Source organism: Cebus imitator, unplaced genomic scaffold (assembly GCF_001604975.1).
Source record: "Cebus imitator isolate Cc_AM_T3 unplaced genomic scaffold, Cebus_imitator-1.0 Scaffold517, whole genome shotgun sequence".
Taxonomy (NCBI): Eukaryota; Metazoa; Chordata; class Mammalia; order Primates; family Cebidae; genus Cebus; species Cebus imitator.
In genome coordinates, this window is record NW_016107832.1 from 817,739 (window position 1) to 833,115 (window position 15,377).

Sequence of the window (15,377 nt, forward strand, 5' to 3'; positions counted from 1 at the left end):
GTAGAATATTGAAAAAAAAAAAAAAAAAAAAAAAAACCTTTACGTAACGTTTTTGCTGGGAGAGAAGACTACGAAGCACATTTTCCAGGAAGTGTGGGCTGCAACGATTGTGCGCTCTTAACTAATCCTGAGTAAGGTGGCCACTTTGACAGTCTTCTCATGCTGCCTCTGCCACCTTCTCCACCAGAAGATACCATTTCAACTTTAACACAGGATGATCGAAACATACAACCAACCTGCTCCCCGATCTGCGGCCACTGGACTGCCCGTCAGCATGAAAATTTTTATGTATTTACTTACTGTTTTTCTTATCACCCAGATGATTGGGTCAGCACTTTTTGCTGTGTATCTTCATAGAAGGTTGGACAAGGTAAGATGAACCACAGGCTTTATTAACTAAATTTGTGGTCCTTACTAATTGGTAGGTTGGTTTGTTTTAGTTCTACCCAAATGATGGATGATGGTAGAAACCAAATAGAAGAATGGTCTTGTGCCATAATTTTTGTTGCCTAGTCAATCAAGTCTCATATTCTTGTCTATGGTTAGGATCTTGGGATCTGGAGTCAGACTGCCTAGGTTCAAATCTTGGCCCTGCCCATACCATCTCTGGTATCCTGGGGCAAGTGCCTTAGTTTCCACATCTGAGAAATTGAGACGGTAATGGTGTCCATTTCACAGATTAAGTGAGTTTAGCCTTGTAAAGAGCTTAGGAGAGTGCCTGATATATGGTAAGCACTGCATACGCACTAGCTGTAATTATTTGCTAAAGTTTTGCTTTAAAAGTAAGCTAATTTTAAGGAGACAACTTTTTTTCTTTTAAATTTCCAAGTAGGCAAGAAGAGCATCAATTTGATCTAAAAATTCATAGTGCTTCAGATTAGCATAGACATAGATAAGTCCTAGAATTTGCAGCCTTTTAGTAAAAGTAGCACTCTCTGTATAATTCTTCGTGAACACTGATTGTAGTTGCAAGATGCTCAGTTTCCCCCTGAGATGTTTTACATTTTCAAATGGTTAGACTTGCAGAAACAAAAGAGCAGAGTAACTTAGTAGGCTGTTTTGCATTCTTAGGAAAAGAAAACCATCAGAATTTATTTTGATTTCATGTATTTTTTCACTTCCACTGAGGAGTATAATTGGCTGTGTTGACAAAATACCAATTATAGATGTAAAGGAGAAAATTCATTAGTTTTCTGGCTGTTCCTAAAATTCTGGATGCAGGAACTGTGGCTGGAAAGCATCTGGATGATTGCATTTTATCAGGGATACTGGAGTGTCCTCTCTTAGGATGCGGACCTAGAATTAATGTCATGAGGTTTATATATCAGGATAAGGTAAGGCAGTAAGGGCTGAAGTCATCCACTGGGTTATCCAAACTTTAGGTTTCACTGCTGAGAAAAGAGGAGGCTTCTGGTCTGGTTGGTTGTTTGTGTCTGGTCTGATGCGCTCTGTCAAACAGATGTCTGGACATAGGCCTAGCTTTTAAAGGGGCAATAGTGACCTAAGTAATCTGAAATTTACCATAGTATTTGCATGTGCCCTTAATGACCGCAAAAGCTGCCAGCTAACTGAATCTTGTTTTGAATCTAAAAAATCTACTCTTAAAGCAAGAAAATGGTACAAAATTACTTGATAATGCAAGTGAATTCTATACATTTAATTTTTCGAAGACATTGGAAAAAAATATCTTATTGCTTTGAGGATAAAAGACGATTTCTTTAAAAATGCAAATGTTTTCTACAAATACTAAAGTTAAAAAGGGAGAGAGATGTAATTAGAACTCGTTAACTGACACATCGCAAATTAACTTCTTTTTATAAAGCACTGCATCACAAACACTAAAATGAAGTGGGCAAATTAGCTCTGCAGAAAACTATTTTCTAGGCTGATGTTTATAATGACCAATCATTACTGGAGCAATGAGAAATGTGACAATTACAGAATATTGCTGCTATAGTATGTTGAAAAAGTATGCGTTTTGTAATGAACATTTAGTAGAATAGCTCTGATTTCTACCTGGAGTTTCTGATAACATGACATCGTAATTGCTGGCTTTTATAGATTTTTAAACTGCAAATACAAAATAGCAATCAGCCAATATAATAACTTATTATTCCCCATTTATGCCCGAAAGTCCTCCTCTTGTTGATGCCATGGAAATGAATGTAGAGGCCAATATCATTAGCTGTATTCTCCTTCAGAATGACGTTTATCATATCCATGTTATTTCAAAATAGATAGAAGATGAAAGGAATCTTCATGAAGATTTTGTATTCATGAAAACGATACAGAGATGCAACACAGGAGAAAGATCCTTATCCTTACTGAACTGTGAGGACATTAAAAGCCAGTTTGAAGGCTTTGTGAAGGTAAGGAGCTTAGTTGTTGGTAAAAGTGTCATTGAAATGTTTTACTACATTTGCTAGATCGGGCAACTGACAATGCCAATGTGTAAAGATTGGTTATAGACACAAACACACACACACACACACACACGCACATATATGTATGTACATGCATGAATACACACACACATATATGGGTGTGTCTATGTGTGTTAAGCACGCATACATACACATATATATAAGTGTGTGTGTGTTAAAAAAACAAAGACACTCTCTGAGGAAAATACACCCTTAGGGGTACAGCCACACATACTCATGAGCTTACAATATGCAGCTACCACTAGGCAAAATGATAAAATCCACCAAGCTTGGTTTTTGCATTTCTGTGTCTCCCCATGCAAACCTTTATTCTCTCCCACTGTGGACCCATGGTCTGATCCCCATTTCCCAGAGAAGCAATAGCCATGGACAGCTGCTGTGGCAGTAGGCCGCAAGTGAAGGGACTCCTGAAGACTGGTAACAGCCTCTGGTGCTTCTCTGATGATGGAATTTTAGATATCCTGACAGTGAGATCTTTCCCTTATACTGGGGAGAGAGGTGCGGGGAATAAGTAATAGACACTCTCAGTGCTGCTCAAACCAGACTCCATCTAATATCACTTGCTCATGAAGCCAGTCCACTCTATGGCCAGTCATGACCAGAGGCACAGAGGGTTCAAAGCCTTCTAGCCCACCAGGCTGGTAACCAGCATGAAGTCACTGCAGTGACTATGGCTTATAATGGATACCCAAAACAAGAATTTTTAGAGGCTTTACATTAATTCCATTGTCACAGACATGGGATCTAAGGGCTCTTTCTCCTGAGGTAGAACATCAAGAGTTCTTTCTGCCTACATCCCTCTGAGGACACTGAGTCAAATATCCTTGAGTCTCAGCTTACTTAGGGGTCATTTCTAGGGGGCAGCACTCCACATCGAGGACAGCGCTGGACCAGGTGGGTGGGTATCTGGGTAAACCAACAGGAATTAGTTCTCACATATAGATGATATGTAATGTAATAAAGGCATAAAAGGTTTAAGGTTTTATTTCTAATTGTATTCCTGCTCTCCTGTACTGTCACCAGGGTGTCATTTAATTCTAGTGAAGATTCTAACACCTTATTCCTGAGTCACTTACGGGTATCAGAATGCGGCTCAAATCTGCTGCTTGCTTTCAGGTTCTTTACATTAATCTAGATTTTAGATGAAACTCCTAAACCCTTTCTTTGCAAGACTGGCCAGCTAGGAAAATGATTTGAGTTTCTTCGGTTCTTCAAGGATTTGGGCCAGTATTACAGAGTATTGGACGGTGTTATGAATTTAAATGTGAATAAAGACAATTTCAAAATGATGGTTAATAATCCAAATAGCAGACTGAATGTGCTTGACTGTGTGACTTTGAGTAAATAACTTCACCTTTCTGGGCCTCAGTTTTATCTATAACATGAGAAGACAGATTATCTGTAAGGGCACTATCAGCTCTGACATTCTATGTGATAAGCCTTCAGTTCCCTCCAATGGCAGTGAGAGTGGCTTATCAGTCACCCTCATTTCTTACAGAGACTTTTGCAGTTGAATTGTCAATTCCTCATGTCATTATTTCGGGTTGGGTATGTATGCAAATCTCCCAAAATCAGCCACCAAGGATAGGAATAAGGTCAGTTTGGCCTCCATGCTTATGCTCGTACGAAAAAAGTGACAGCTTCAAAGTTTCATATTCTTAAAAGGCAGATCTTCTCAGGCATGGCAGCCAGGGCTCCAGGGATCTCCTCCTTACATGCAACTGAAGGAGGCCCCTTGTGTCTACTGCAGCAGGTGTGGAACCCTAGTCAACACCATCTATACCTAGGATCATGCACAATGAGTAGATACAGAGTTCTACAGCTGCCCAATCCTCCCCCATGACAGATCCTCTTTCCAATACCCTTTCCCTCAAATTTCTCACTCTAAAACAATATTTTAGACTTTGAAAAAAAACTCAATAGGTCAATTATAGAATAGCTCCAGATTGGATTCATATTTTCTCAGCTAATGTTAGCAGGCTTTTTTTTCGGGGCCACAATCTGGCTGCACCAAATCAACCTCAAGTTTGAATTTGGGGCCTTTGAATCATAGGGCTTGATGGGGTCTTAGAAGTTATCAGATCCAATTATCAATCCAGAGCTTCAGTCTTCTCTCCACATCCTAAGTGGTCATCCAATCTCTCTTTGAACATCTCTAGTGACAAGGAACTCATTATCTTTGGAGGCAGGTAGCACTAATCTGTCACTTTGGGGGAAAGATGGTATTCAAGACTCAAGTGAGGGTAAGCAGAGGTATCATTTTGAATAGTATGATTTCATATTAAAACTTACAACCCACCCCACCCCTGCTAGAATATTCAGTTCCGTGATTATTTGCCCACGAATGCCTGCGAGGTCTTTGAGAGAGTCAAAGCACTTCTGTTTCAAGGTAAAGAGCAACCTGTCCATACCTGCCACGTGGAACTCTCACTAAGAAAGAAATAACTCATTCCAGATTTTCTGAAAGTCTACTTTAAAAAGCTGGGGAGAGATAGCAAGGGGAGAAATGCCAGATGTAGGTGATGGGGAGGAAGGCAGCAAATCACACTGCCACGTGTGTACGTATGCAACAATTTTGCATGTTCTTCACATGTACCCCGAAACCTAAAATGCAATAAAATAAATAAATGGGGGAAAAAAAAGTATTTCAATTGAGGTGGGGAGTGAAGCAAGGAAAAAAAAAGGCTCTGGGGATTGTGGCTGGGGGAAAGTTCACAGAAAGGCTAGGCTGGGCTCATGAAACACAAGCTTTGCTGACTTCATGTTTTCATCTTGGCCAGGCCTCAACACCAATGCAACCACTTAGCCTAAAAGTATCTCGACCTCAATCATCACACTCTACTTTTTGAAAAGACACTAAATAGTCATTTGTTTACTTGTGATCTCACAAACATTTTCCTGTCACTGCATCTTCATAGTGCCGCGCTTCAGCTCAAATGGAAAGTTGAAGTTCTGGGGCCCGTGTGAGTGTTCTCAGGCTCAGGTTCCCCTGGAGGCTGTACGACCTACGCCCTTAAATCTGGCAACTGAGCTGAGCCTACAGCAAGACTCTCAACAGTGACAACACAAATTCTTTCTGGGGGAGGAAAGAAAAGGAAAGGTTCTGTAGACAACTGATTCCAAGAGTGGGAAAGACCAGAGGACTTTGATTATCATAAGATGTGAAAACACTACTGTCTTCTTCCCTTTTATTCAGAAGATAGACAGATGTAATAAGCTAAGCCCAGCCTGTGAATGTCATCTCACAATTTCCACTCTTGATTTAGATCTCAGCTTCTTTGGGTGACATCATACTGACTAGTTAAGCCCTCCAGGCCTTTTGATCAGTCTCTTTAAAATGGAAGCAATAGCCTTGATTATCTTCCAACCTATGTTGATGGAAGTTCCTGTTAGCTTCTTTAAATACCTCTAGCCTTCCTTCAGTTTATAAGTGAAAAGAAACCTTTTAAAAAGTGTCACATTTGCCTTTGAACATCAGCACCATTGGGAGATGACCTGTTTCCTAAATGCTGATTATTCTAAATAAATACAATGCAACTATCAACAAGAGAATCTCTTCAACCCATTGAAAGGGATAACAAAATTTAAAATGTCAGGAGGTCTTTTCATAGTCTGGGATTTCTCTCCCAAGGTCAAACTTACTGTTATCTTTTCTTACAAGATTTCAAACTAATTGTATTCTAAGAGATACACACCATGCTTTATGTTTAATAATATTCCATATACCAGTTCCCAGGGTAGAATCATCTCCCCATTCAACATATTTGTCAATATCTGTCAAAGCCAGGGAGTTTGAGGTCATAAGAAGGGTCAGGATTGCAGCCTCTGGTCTGGAGAGAGCACTGGAACGGAGATAATAGGCCTGGATTTTACTTCCAGATTCTCCCCTGGGCTTTCTGGGTTGTCGGCTCATCTGTCAGAACCATGGACTCCCAATTGGTATGATGGAATTAATGACAGAATCTGAGTCTATATGATAATCCTCACCAGAAACAGACAACAGAGTAATGACAGATGCCAAACAAATGATAACTTTAAAACCCCACAGCACAGCCCCTGTCAAAATAACCTCTTGCAATGATTCTTATTTTAGGATATAATGCTAAACAAAGAGGAGAAGAAGAAAGAAAATAGCTTTGAAATGCAAAAAGGTAGGCTTGCTGTTTACTAATTTCTATGAACGTCTGAAAACTAAAAGGAAGTTTGATTTAGTCTGATAATATTGAACAACCCAGTGTTGTTGAATCAGGGAACTTTTAGCCCTGGAAATAAAACAGGAACACAATTGTCAAATTGACACCTTCTCTGGTCCCTGTGACTTGGAAAGGCTTTGTACGTATGTATTTATGAAAAAGGATATGTTCCTTTAATGCCAATGATACCAAATCTGAAGAAATCCCATTATGTTCAATACCTTAATTGAAGCAACCATGCAGCCTGGTACCACCTACAGTGGAATGAGATGACAGGAAAGTCATCATTCAGTAACAGTGGCATTCATCACTCATAGATAACCATTTTTCATAGAGCACAGTGGCCGGTGGAGCCTCTGGGATCGAGGAGTGACAGTGTCACAGTGTTCTATTATTTGCCCTGTTCTTAAAGTTAGAGCATCCTGAACATCTCAGGGTTGGAAGACACCTTGATGGCTCTCAAATCCAGCACCATCCCCACAACACAAATCTCCTTCACAACAGCGCTGACCATCCAGCCTCTGATCAAACATGTCTCGGGATGAAGCACCTTACACCTCATAAGGCAGCCTGATCCATCTTTGAATGGCTCTAATACTACTAAGATTACTATACTACTTGAGAGAAGTCTTTCCTCCTCAAGTTAAACTTTGTTCCTATAATCTCCACTTACTGGTCCCAGTTCTGCTCTTTGAGGCCATAGTAAACAAAGTATAATTGCTCTCCGCCCCAGCAGCTGTCCAGATATGGAAGACAGCAATCATGGCCACCAAGGTGTGACTGAGTTTTTTCTTCTCCAGGCTAAAGATCCCTGATATCTTCCACTGTTCCTCCTATGACCCTTTCCAGGCCCTTTCCTCCGACATTCATCTCCTTTTCTTGGACACACTAACTTTTCCCTTGTCCTTTTAGAATGTGGTAACCCAAACCAATACAATCATGCCTGAAGTGACTTTAGCAGCAGATTATGGGAAAAAGGGAGTGTTGTTAGAGAGAATATTATATCACAAAGTTGATGAACATGATGTTATGGCTTCTGCAAATTTAATACACACAAAGACATACATCACACAGAGATAGAGATACTATTTTCTGAGGCAAAGACAGTACTCAGAGCTTGCCTTAACTGTTGTTCTGGATGCTAAATGGTCATCGGACTTCCATGAATGTTTTATCTTCAGAATGACTGCAAGATATGTTGCGTAGCAGTAGCATGCTGTCTGTTAATTACAGAGAAGTCTGAGGAAACAGTTTATGTAGATGCTGTCTATAAGTCTTCAGGAAAATGATAACATTAACCAAACTGGTCATTTAGGTCATGCAATTTGACTCAACGTTTATAGGGCACTTACAAAGTACCCAACATCAGGCTCATAACTGGACAAAAAGAAATTTCCACACAGCCTCTGCCCTTAGCAGATTGGCACATCTCATTAGGGAGCAGGGCTTTAAAACGAGAAATAATTAAAGATAGATACAATAGTTCGGCCAGTTGCTTGACCAAATCAGAAACCGTAAGAATCTTACTAAGTGTACAGCCTTTGGAACACACTAAAATCCACAATGTATGGGAGTTGTGCCTAAAAGCAAGATGTTTAACGAAGTCCAGTGTTTTTAGCCTGTGTCAATGTATGCAAAATGGAATCGAGTACTGATTAACTATTAGGAGAATGAGATCAATGGAAATAACCAATTCAATTACTCAGATATTTGAAACCAACTTTTCCTTCAGTGGGAGGGATTTCAGACCATTTTATCCTTCCTTTTACATAACCTATTTTTGCACAATCTCTATTACACAGTTGTAGAACTGGACCAAATAGTTTTGGGGGCAGTTTTTGTATTGTATTTGACAGATTGTTGTTGGTTTCATTTCAGGTGATCAGAATCCTCAAATTGCGGCACATGTCATAAGTGAGGCCAGTAGTAAAACAACATCTGGTAAGTCACACAGCATCTGAGCAGTAGCCACTCAAGGGGAAAGGCTGGAATGACGAAATCATGTTACCTAATGGTTAGACTCCTCTTTTCCCCTGGGACCCAATTTACAAACCTACCCCTATACTTCTCCTATTCCCTTTTTTGTCTTCAAAGTGAGTTCAAATGCAAAGATGGGACTTAGAAGGACAAAAGGAGGTGGAATGCAATCTCAATGTTCTCATTATGTTCTTGCTCAGTGGCTGATTCTAAATGATGAATTACTGGGTGGAGGGATCATTATTCTGACAACATAGAAGCGATGGCAGGTAGTGACCTCCTGACTGGAGCATCCCTCCTCCTAACCCCTCTTCACTGTGTGGAAATGGGCCTTGTAGGGTATTTCCTGCCATCTGTCAATCCCTGTATGATTAAGCTCAGCCTCACTGAGGCCAACCTCAGGGAAATTAAAGGTAAAATCATTCTGTAAAGATCAATAGGTGCCAAGACGTTAGATTTTCCAATGAAGTAACAGCAGACGACATACTGTGATCTTTTCAACTTTGAACGATTTTATTTCCATATACGTTCTGCCAGCATTCTAGCGTTTAGATATTTTTTTCCCAAATGCGTACCTTGCAATAACTGATGCCGGAGATTATGCCGTATCTGATAAATGGATGGAAACATGCACGCTAACATAAAGTTCCCCATCAACATAAAGGCAAGAGAGTCAGAGGAGTCTTTGAAAAATTCAACAGAGTACTCCAGAATGGAGTTCTAAACAGTGTGTGTGTGTGTGTGTGTGTGTGTGTGTGTGTGTGTGTGTGTGACAGAGAGAGAAACAGACACAGACAGAGAGAGAGAGAAGACACTGCTTCATCTCTGAAGTGGCTTGGGCTTCTCAGTGGGTGTAACACATGGACAGTTATCATTATCGTATATAATGACAGTAGAAATTGTATATAACAGCAGATAGTGATGCTGTTAAGTGCTGTACAACTGTAAGGTGACACTACATAGTTTACTTACCATGGCTTAGATGTCAAAAGAGTGACGTAAAGTCCCTCATTAATATCAGTTAGTTGCACGATATTTAATAATTTTGTCAGGTACTCCTTCTCGCTTCTGGATTGGGTGACAACAACAGATAAATCTCCTAGAAGAATAGCTTCCCATTCGTCTTTTTTTCACCTCTATCTAAACCCTTGCTCTTGGATATATTTCTTGGAGCTCAGATTCTCCCAAAAGGCTCGTAATGGATATCAGCTCTATAATATCTTACACTCTGCAACCCAATAGGTTTGCAGGGGATCAGGTGGGAAGACAATGCCATTCCACCCCCATCCCAGTCCCAAACCTCTTCTTCCTACCTAGCCGTGCTACTAATATCTTGCCCTACATCCCACATCAAGGACTAAAATTAGGTAAGGACCTACCAAAGTAAACTTATTGAACTAAAAGTTTAAGAACCTGCCTTTTTTTTCTCAATAACATGGTTCAAAAGAGCACACATTCTAATGAAGCATTGTTTCTGGAGTGGTCTGGAGGGCCCAGATCTGTCAGGAATTTCAGGATGCCTTCCTATTAATAAAGGGCGAGTCTTAGCAGGTGGGATCTTGTGCCCTGATAGACATAAGGCTATAGAATAGGAATTACTTAAAAAAAAAAAAAAAGCTGAAGGAAGCAAACACATCAGTACTTTCGCTTCTCCTCAACCCTCACCCTCATCAGTCAGCCTAGCTTTCTGTGGGAGCTGAGATTTGAAGTCAGGCGCACACACTACTTTGAACCCACTCAACATCACAGCCGAGAAAATGGCACACTGTTGGTGGGTACTCTGGCTTAGCCACAAGAATACAGGTACTTTCATGTTGGTGGCGCCCACTACAATGGGAGATCAAAACATACCGTGAAATGAACACACAGTTTATTTTCATACTTCCTTACCTAATTTTAGTCCTTGCTGGGGGAGGCAGGTCAGGTTTGCAACAGCATGATCAGGTAGGAAGAAATAGGGTCTTTTCTCTGTGCTAAGTCTGAGCTAGGTAGACTGACAACTCTTTGACTTTGTAAAATTCAAGGCAAGCAAGGTATTCATGTTAATATTAGCAAAAGTTTTGTCTGAGTAATTTGGTATGCATAATTTATGATGCAGAATTTTGAAATTATTTGTACCTTCTTAAGTCCAAGGCAAATTGACTATAAGAACTCTAACGACAGAAAGAAACTCACTGTGATCTCTTACTTTATTTAATCTTCGCAAGTCTCTGAAATATGCTCTAACATGAGCCCCATGTTGCAGATGAGGAGTGAAGCTCGGGGAGATTAAGAGACTTGCCTAAGCTTAAGTAGAGTCTGGATTAGAACATGGCTCTGAAGCCCATGGAAGGGGCCTTGAGAATCTATTCCCATACCAAGCCAGTATCCAACATTAAGCTATACTTTTTGCCAGAATGTGAACTATGCTTCACCTCACCACAAACCTTTCCTGTCTTTGTAACAGTGCTACAGTGGGCTGAAAAAGGATACTACACCATGAGCAACAACTTGGTAACCCTGGAAAATGGGAAACAGCTGACCGTTAAAAGACAAGGACTCTATTATATCTATGCCCAAGTCACCTTCTGTTCCAATCGGGAAGCTTCGAGTCAAGCTCCATTTATAGCCAGCCTCTGCCTAAAGCCCCCCAATAGATTCGAGAGAATCTTACTCAGAGCCGCAAATACCCACAGTTCTGCCAAACCTTGCGGGCAACAATCCATTCACTTGGGAGGAATATTTGAATTGCAACCAGGTGCTTCGGTGTTTGTCAATGTGACTGATCCAAGCCAAGTGAGCCACGGCACCGGCTTCACGTCCTTTGGCTTACTCAAACTCTGAACAGTGGAACAGTGTCACCTTGCAGGCTGTGGTGCAGCTGACGCTGGCAGTCTTCATAACACAGCACAGCAGATAAGCCCACCCCCTGTTAACTGCCTATTTATAACCCTAGGATCCTCCTTATGGAGAACTATTTATTATATACTCCAAGGCATGTAGACCTGTAATAAGTGAATTACAGGTCACATGAAACCAAAACGGGCCCTGTTCCATAAGAGCTTATATTTCTGAAGCAGCAACCCCACTGATGCAGACATCCAGAAAGTCCTATGAAAAGACAAGGCCATTATGCACAGGTTGAATTCTGAGTAAACAGCAGATAATTTGCCAAGTTCAGTTTTGTTTCTTTGCGTGCAGTGTCTTTCCATGGATAATGCATTTGATTTATCAGTGAAGATGCAGAAGGGAAATGGGGAGCCTCAGCTAATATCCAGTTATGGTTGACTCTGGGTTCCTGTGGCCCTGCTGGAGGGGGCCAGGCTCTAGACTTCAGAATGTCTAACACAGTGGAGACCCGAAAACCCTGCCCTGGCACCCACTCAGACAGTTATTCATTCCCTTTCAATCTCTCTCTCTCTCCCCATCTCTCTCTTTCAGTCTCTCTCTCTCTCAACCTCTTTCTCCTAGTCTCTCTCTCCCTCTGTCAGTCTCTTTTCTCCCCAGTCTCTCTACTTAATCTCTCTTTTTCTGTCTCTCTGCCTTTCTCTCTCTCTCCATCTCTCTCTCTCTCCCCGTCTCTCTCTCTGTCTCTCTCTCACTCTCTGTCTCTCCATCTCTCTCTCTCTCTCTCTCTCTCTCTCTCTCTCTCTCACACACACACACACACACACACACAAGTTAGGCTGTTGCTAGTCAGTTCTCTTCTTTTCACCGTGTCCCTATCTCTACCACTGTAGATGGGGGTGAGGAGTAGGGAGTGCGGCCCTGAGCCTGCCCACTCCTCATCACGAAATGACTGTATTTAAAGGAAATCTGTTGTATCTACCTGCAGTCTCCATTGTTTCCAGAGTGAACTCGTAATTATCTTGTTATTTATTTTTTGAATAATAAAGACCTCTTAACATTATTGGTGTTGTCTGAGTACCTAAAGCTCTCAGCCAGGTTGGGGGAAGAGGAAGCATTTGGAGGAAATTTTCCCAACCTTTGTGATGTTTTCATAAACTGTTCTTAAGCTACTTACATCGTAAAATATCTTGGCGGCGGCACATTTTCTAGAAGTCTGTGACAGCCTTTGATGGATGATGTGCTAGCCTATTCAGTGAAAAGCAATCTAGGTCTTTATTTCCAGCTTCTTCTGAAAAAAGTTGCAGGAGATTGATAGAATTTTATTAATCACAGCCAAGTGGGCTGGACGGGGGGTCCTAAAATAAGAAGCAGTGGCATATCTTATTAGTAGCTGTCTAGGTGGTTCCACTTAGACAAGAGGAAGTGGAGCTGGGTTACCTAAGGGAAAGTATTGGCCCCACAGTTTTCCACTGAAGTCAATGGAGCCATTTCTTGTCACCTCCAATAGAGGAATTTTTCATGTAAGAAATCCAGAGTGGTGTGTTCATCTCTACTGGTAAAATCCTACCTGCTCACTGTGGGCTGTCTCCCTGGCCTCATGGTTTTAACTTAGCAGCACCTTCAAGCCACTAATGCCATGCCTTTTGTTCTCAACTGTCTTCTAAAATTTGCCTGCACCTCCAAAGAGTGGGCCTAGGCCCTCAAACCCAATGCATTCCAATGGAACTCTTAATTAACCCCCCTCCACAATAGGATGTGTTCAATGTTTCCTGTTCCATTGAATGATATCTTCATCTATCCTGTTTTTCAAGCCAGAAACCTGGCTTGACTTCACTGTCATCACCCCCATGTTCAATCCCTCCAGCCTATACTCATTAACCCTATCTCTTAAGCAGTTTTTAAGTCAATCTACTTTCTTCTATCTCTACTATTGCTATCCTAGTCCAAATTATCACCATCTCTCTTCTGGAATAGTACAACGGCCTCCTAGATTCCCTCCCTCCATTCTTGTTCCCTTCCATCCATTCTCCAGGAACAGTCAGTCCCCTGCTTCTTATGAACCTTGGAATAAAGACCAAAATAATCAATTTCATCTCCTGCTGCCACCTCTCTCAGTCTCTTGAGTTCTAGCCCTCAGTTTCTCTAAGCAAGGTTACAAATGCTTTCCTACCTTAAGACCCTGGATTACTGTTTTCTCTTCTTGTAAGACCCATTTCCCTCCCTCTGCTGCACCCTGCACTCAGCAAGTTTTACAGCACTTATCGTGGTTGAGGTTTTCCCTGCTATGCTGTGAGCTTCTTGAGCACCAAGACCTTGTTCCATTCACCATGACAACTTCAGCATCTACCACAGGACCCAGCATGGAATTGGCCATTTATTTGGTGCATAAAGGAATAAATAAATGAATAAATGCAGCTACTTATAACTCAATAGCCCAGGAAATAATTCTGTGTGTTGGCTGAGGCAAAAATTTGCAACACTGAAAGGATCCTCACTGTGTCAAAAATGTCTGGACTATAAAAGTGCACTCATGGAGTAAAAAATGACTGAGAATTATGCTGTAGATAAAAATAGATAATATGTTTTTATATTACATTTCATAATAATTTACAAAATAATATATGTTTCTTCCAAACTTCAATTGAACATTTTCAGCATTTTCCTTATATGAAAAAGGCTCAAGTACATTTCTGATTTACCTGTAATAGTCTGATCACAAATTATCTAATTTGGTTCCATTTTTATAAACATGTCATTTCTGCCTTCTATCTTAAGGGGGAGGATGGGAATGGTGGAAATACCCAATAAGTTTTATTTCTAGATAAAGAGAAAAAAAACAAAGGATAAAATATTAATGCCTCTGTTACTTGATGGTTAGCAAACGACCACAAAATGCAGTGTGCTCTAGCAAGCTGTCAGTACAGGGGTGTCCCCACTTAAACGGAAATGACATGTAAACTTTTGGGCTTCAGGAGGGAATACATTTTGTGCTACATTCAACTGTTTTCACAGGACCCAATGCCACTGTGTTGGGAGCTGCACTGCTTTAGGCTTTTAAAGTAGTCTGCAGTACTTTGAGACACAGAAACATAGAACTAAGTATGATTTTTATGTTCTTTTTCTCTGTGAACCACATCCCCATTAAAACAAAATAAAACAAAAGCAGAAATGCTCATTGTACTGTAGTAGTTAAATCTGGAGTCAGACAGATAAAGTCTTAATCTGGGCTCCACTATTAACTGGCTTTATAAGTACAGGCAAGTCATTTCACCTCTTCTAGTCCTCAGTGTCCACATCTGTAAAGTGGAAATAAAAAGAAGACATGCTGGGCCAGCCATGATGGCTCACACCTGTAATCCCAGCACTTTGGGAGGCCAAGGCAGGTGGATCACTTGAGGTCAGGAGTTCAAGACTAGCCTGGCCAGCATAGTGAAACCCTGTCTCTACTAAAAATACAAAAATTAGCTTGGCATGGTGGCACATGCCTAAAATCCCAGCTACTCGGAAGGGTGAAGCAGGAGAATCACTTGAATCTGGGAGCAGGAGGTTGCAGTGAGCCAAGATGCAGTGAGATTGTCCACAGAAAGTCCCCAGCAGAATCTCCTTTCTGGAGAAGATCATCATGTAAGGAGCACTAACGTGGGTCTCTACATGGTCCCCAGCACACTGGTCTGCAATCAATGGTGCAATTGGACAGGATGCTATCTTAAATGGCTGAAACCTCTGAGACCAAGGAGAATGCCTGGCAACCCAGGTACACATGAGAGGCCTTGCTCAGGTACTAAATCAAAGACCACACGCACTGTGAAGCAAAGTGAAACCAGAAAGAAATAAAAAGAAAAAGAAAGGAAGTAAGGAAGGAAAGAAGGAAGGAAGGAAGGAAGGAAGGAAGGAGGGAGGGAGGGAAGGAAGGAAGGAAGGAAGGAGGGAAGGA

At 41.1% G+C, this 15,377-nt stretch overlaps 1 protein-coding gene across 1 annotated transcript; it reads left to right on the top strand.

The window, feature by feature from the left end:
* Window positions 1–43: 43 nt before the first annotated feature.
* On the top strand, window positions 44–11,768 carry CD40LG (CD40 ligand). The gene is made up of 5 exons (XM_017514163.1): window positions 44–370; window positions 2,238–2,369; window positions 6,538–6,595; window positions 8,516–8,578; window positions 11,061–11,768. Exons 1-5 carry the CDS (start codon window positions 215–217, stop codon window positions 11,435–11,437), a joined length of 786 nt encoding a protein of 261 aa, XP_017369652.1. The 5' UTR covers window positions 44–214; the 3' UTR covers window positions 11,438–11,768.
* The last annotated feature ends 3,609 nt before the right edge of the window (window positions 11,769–15,377 follow it).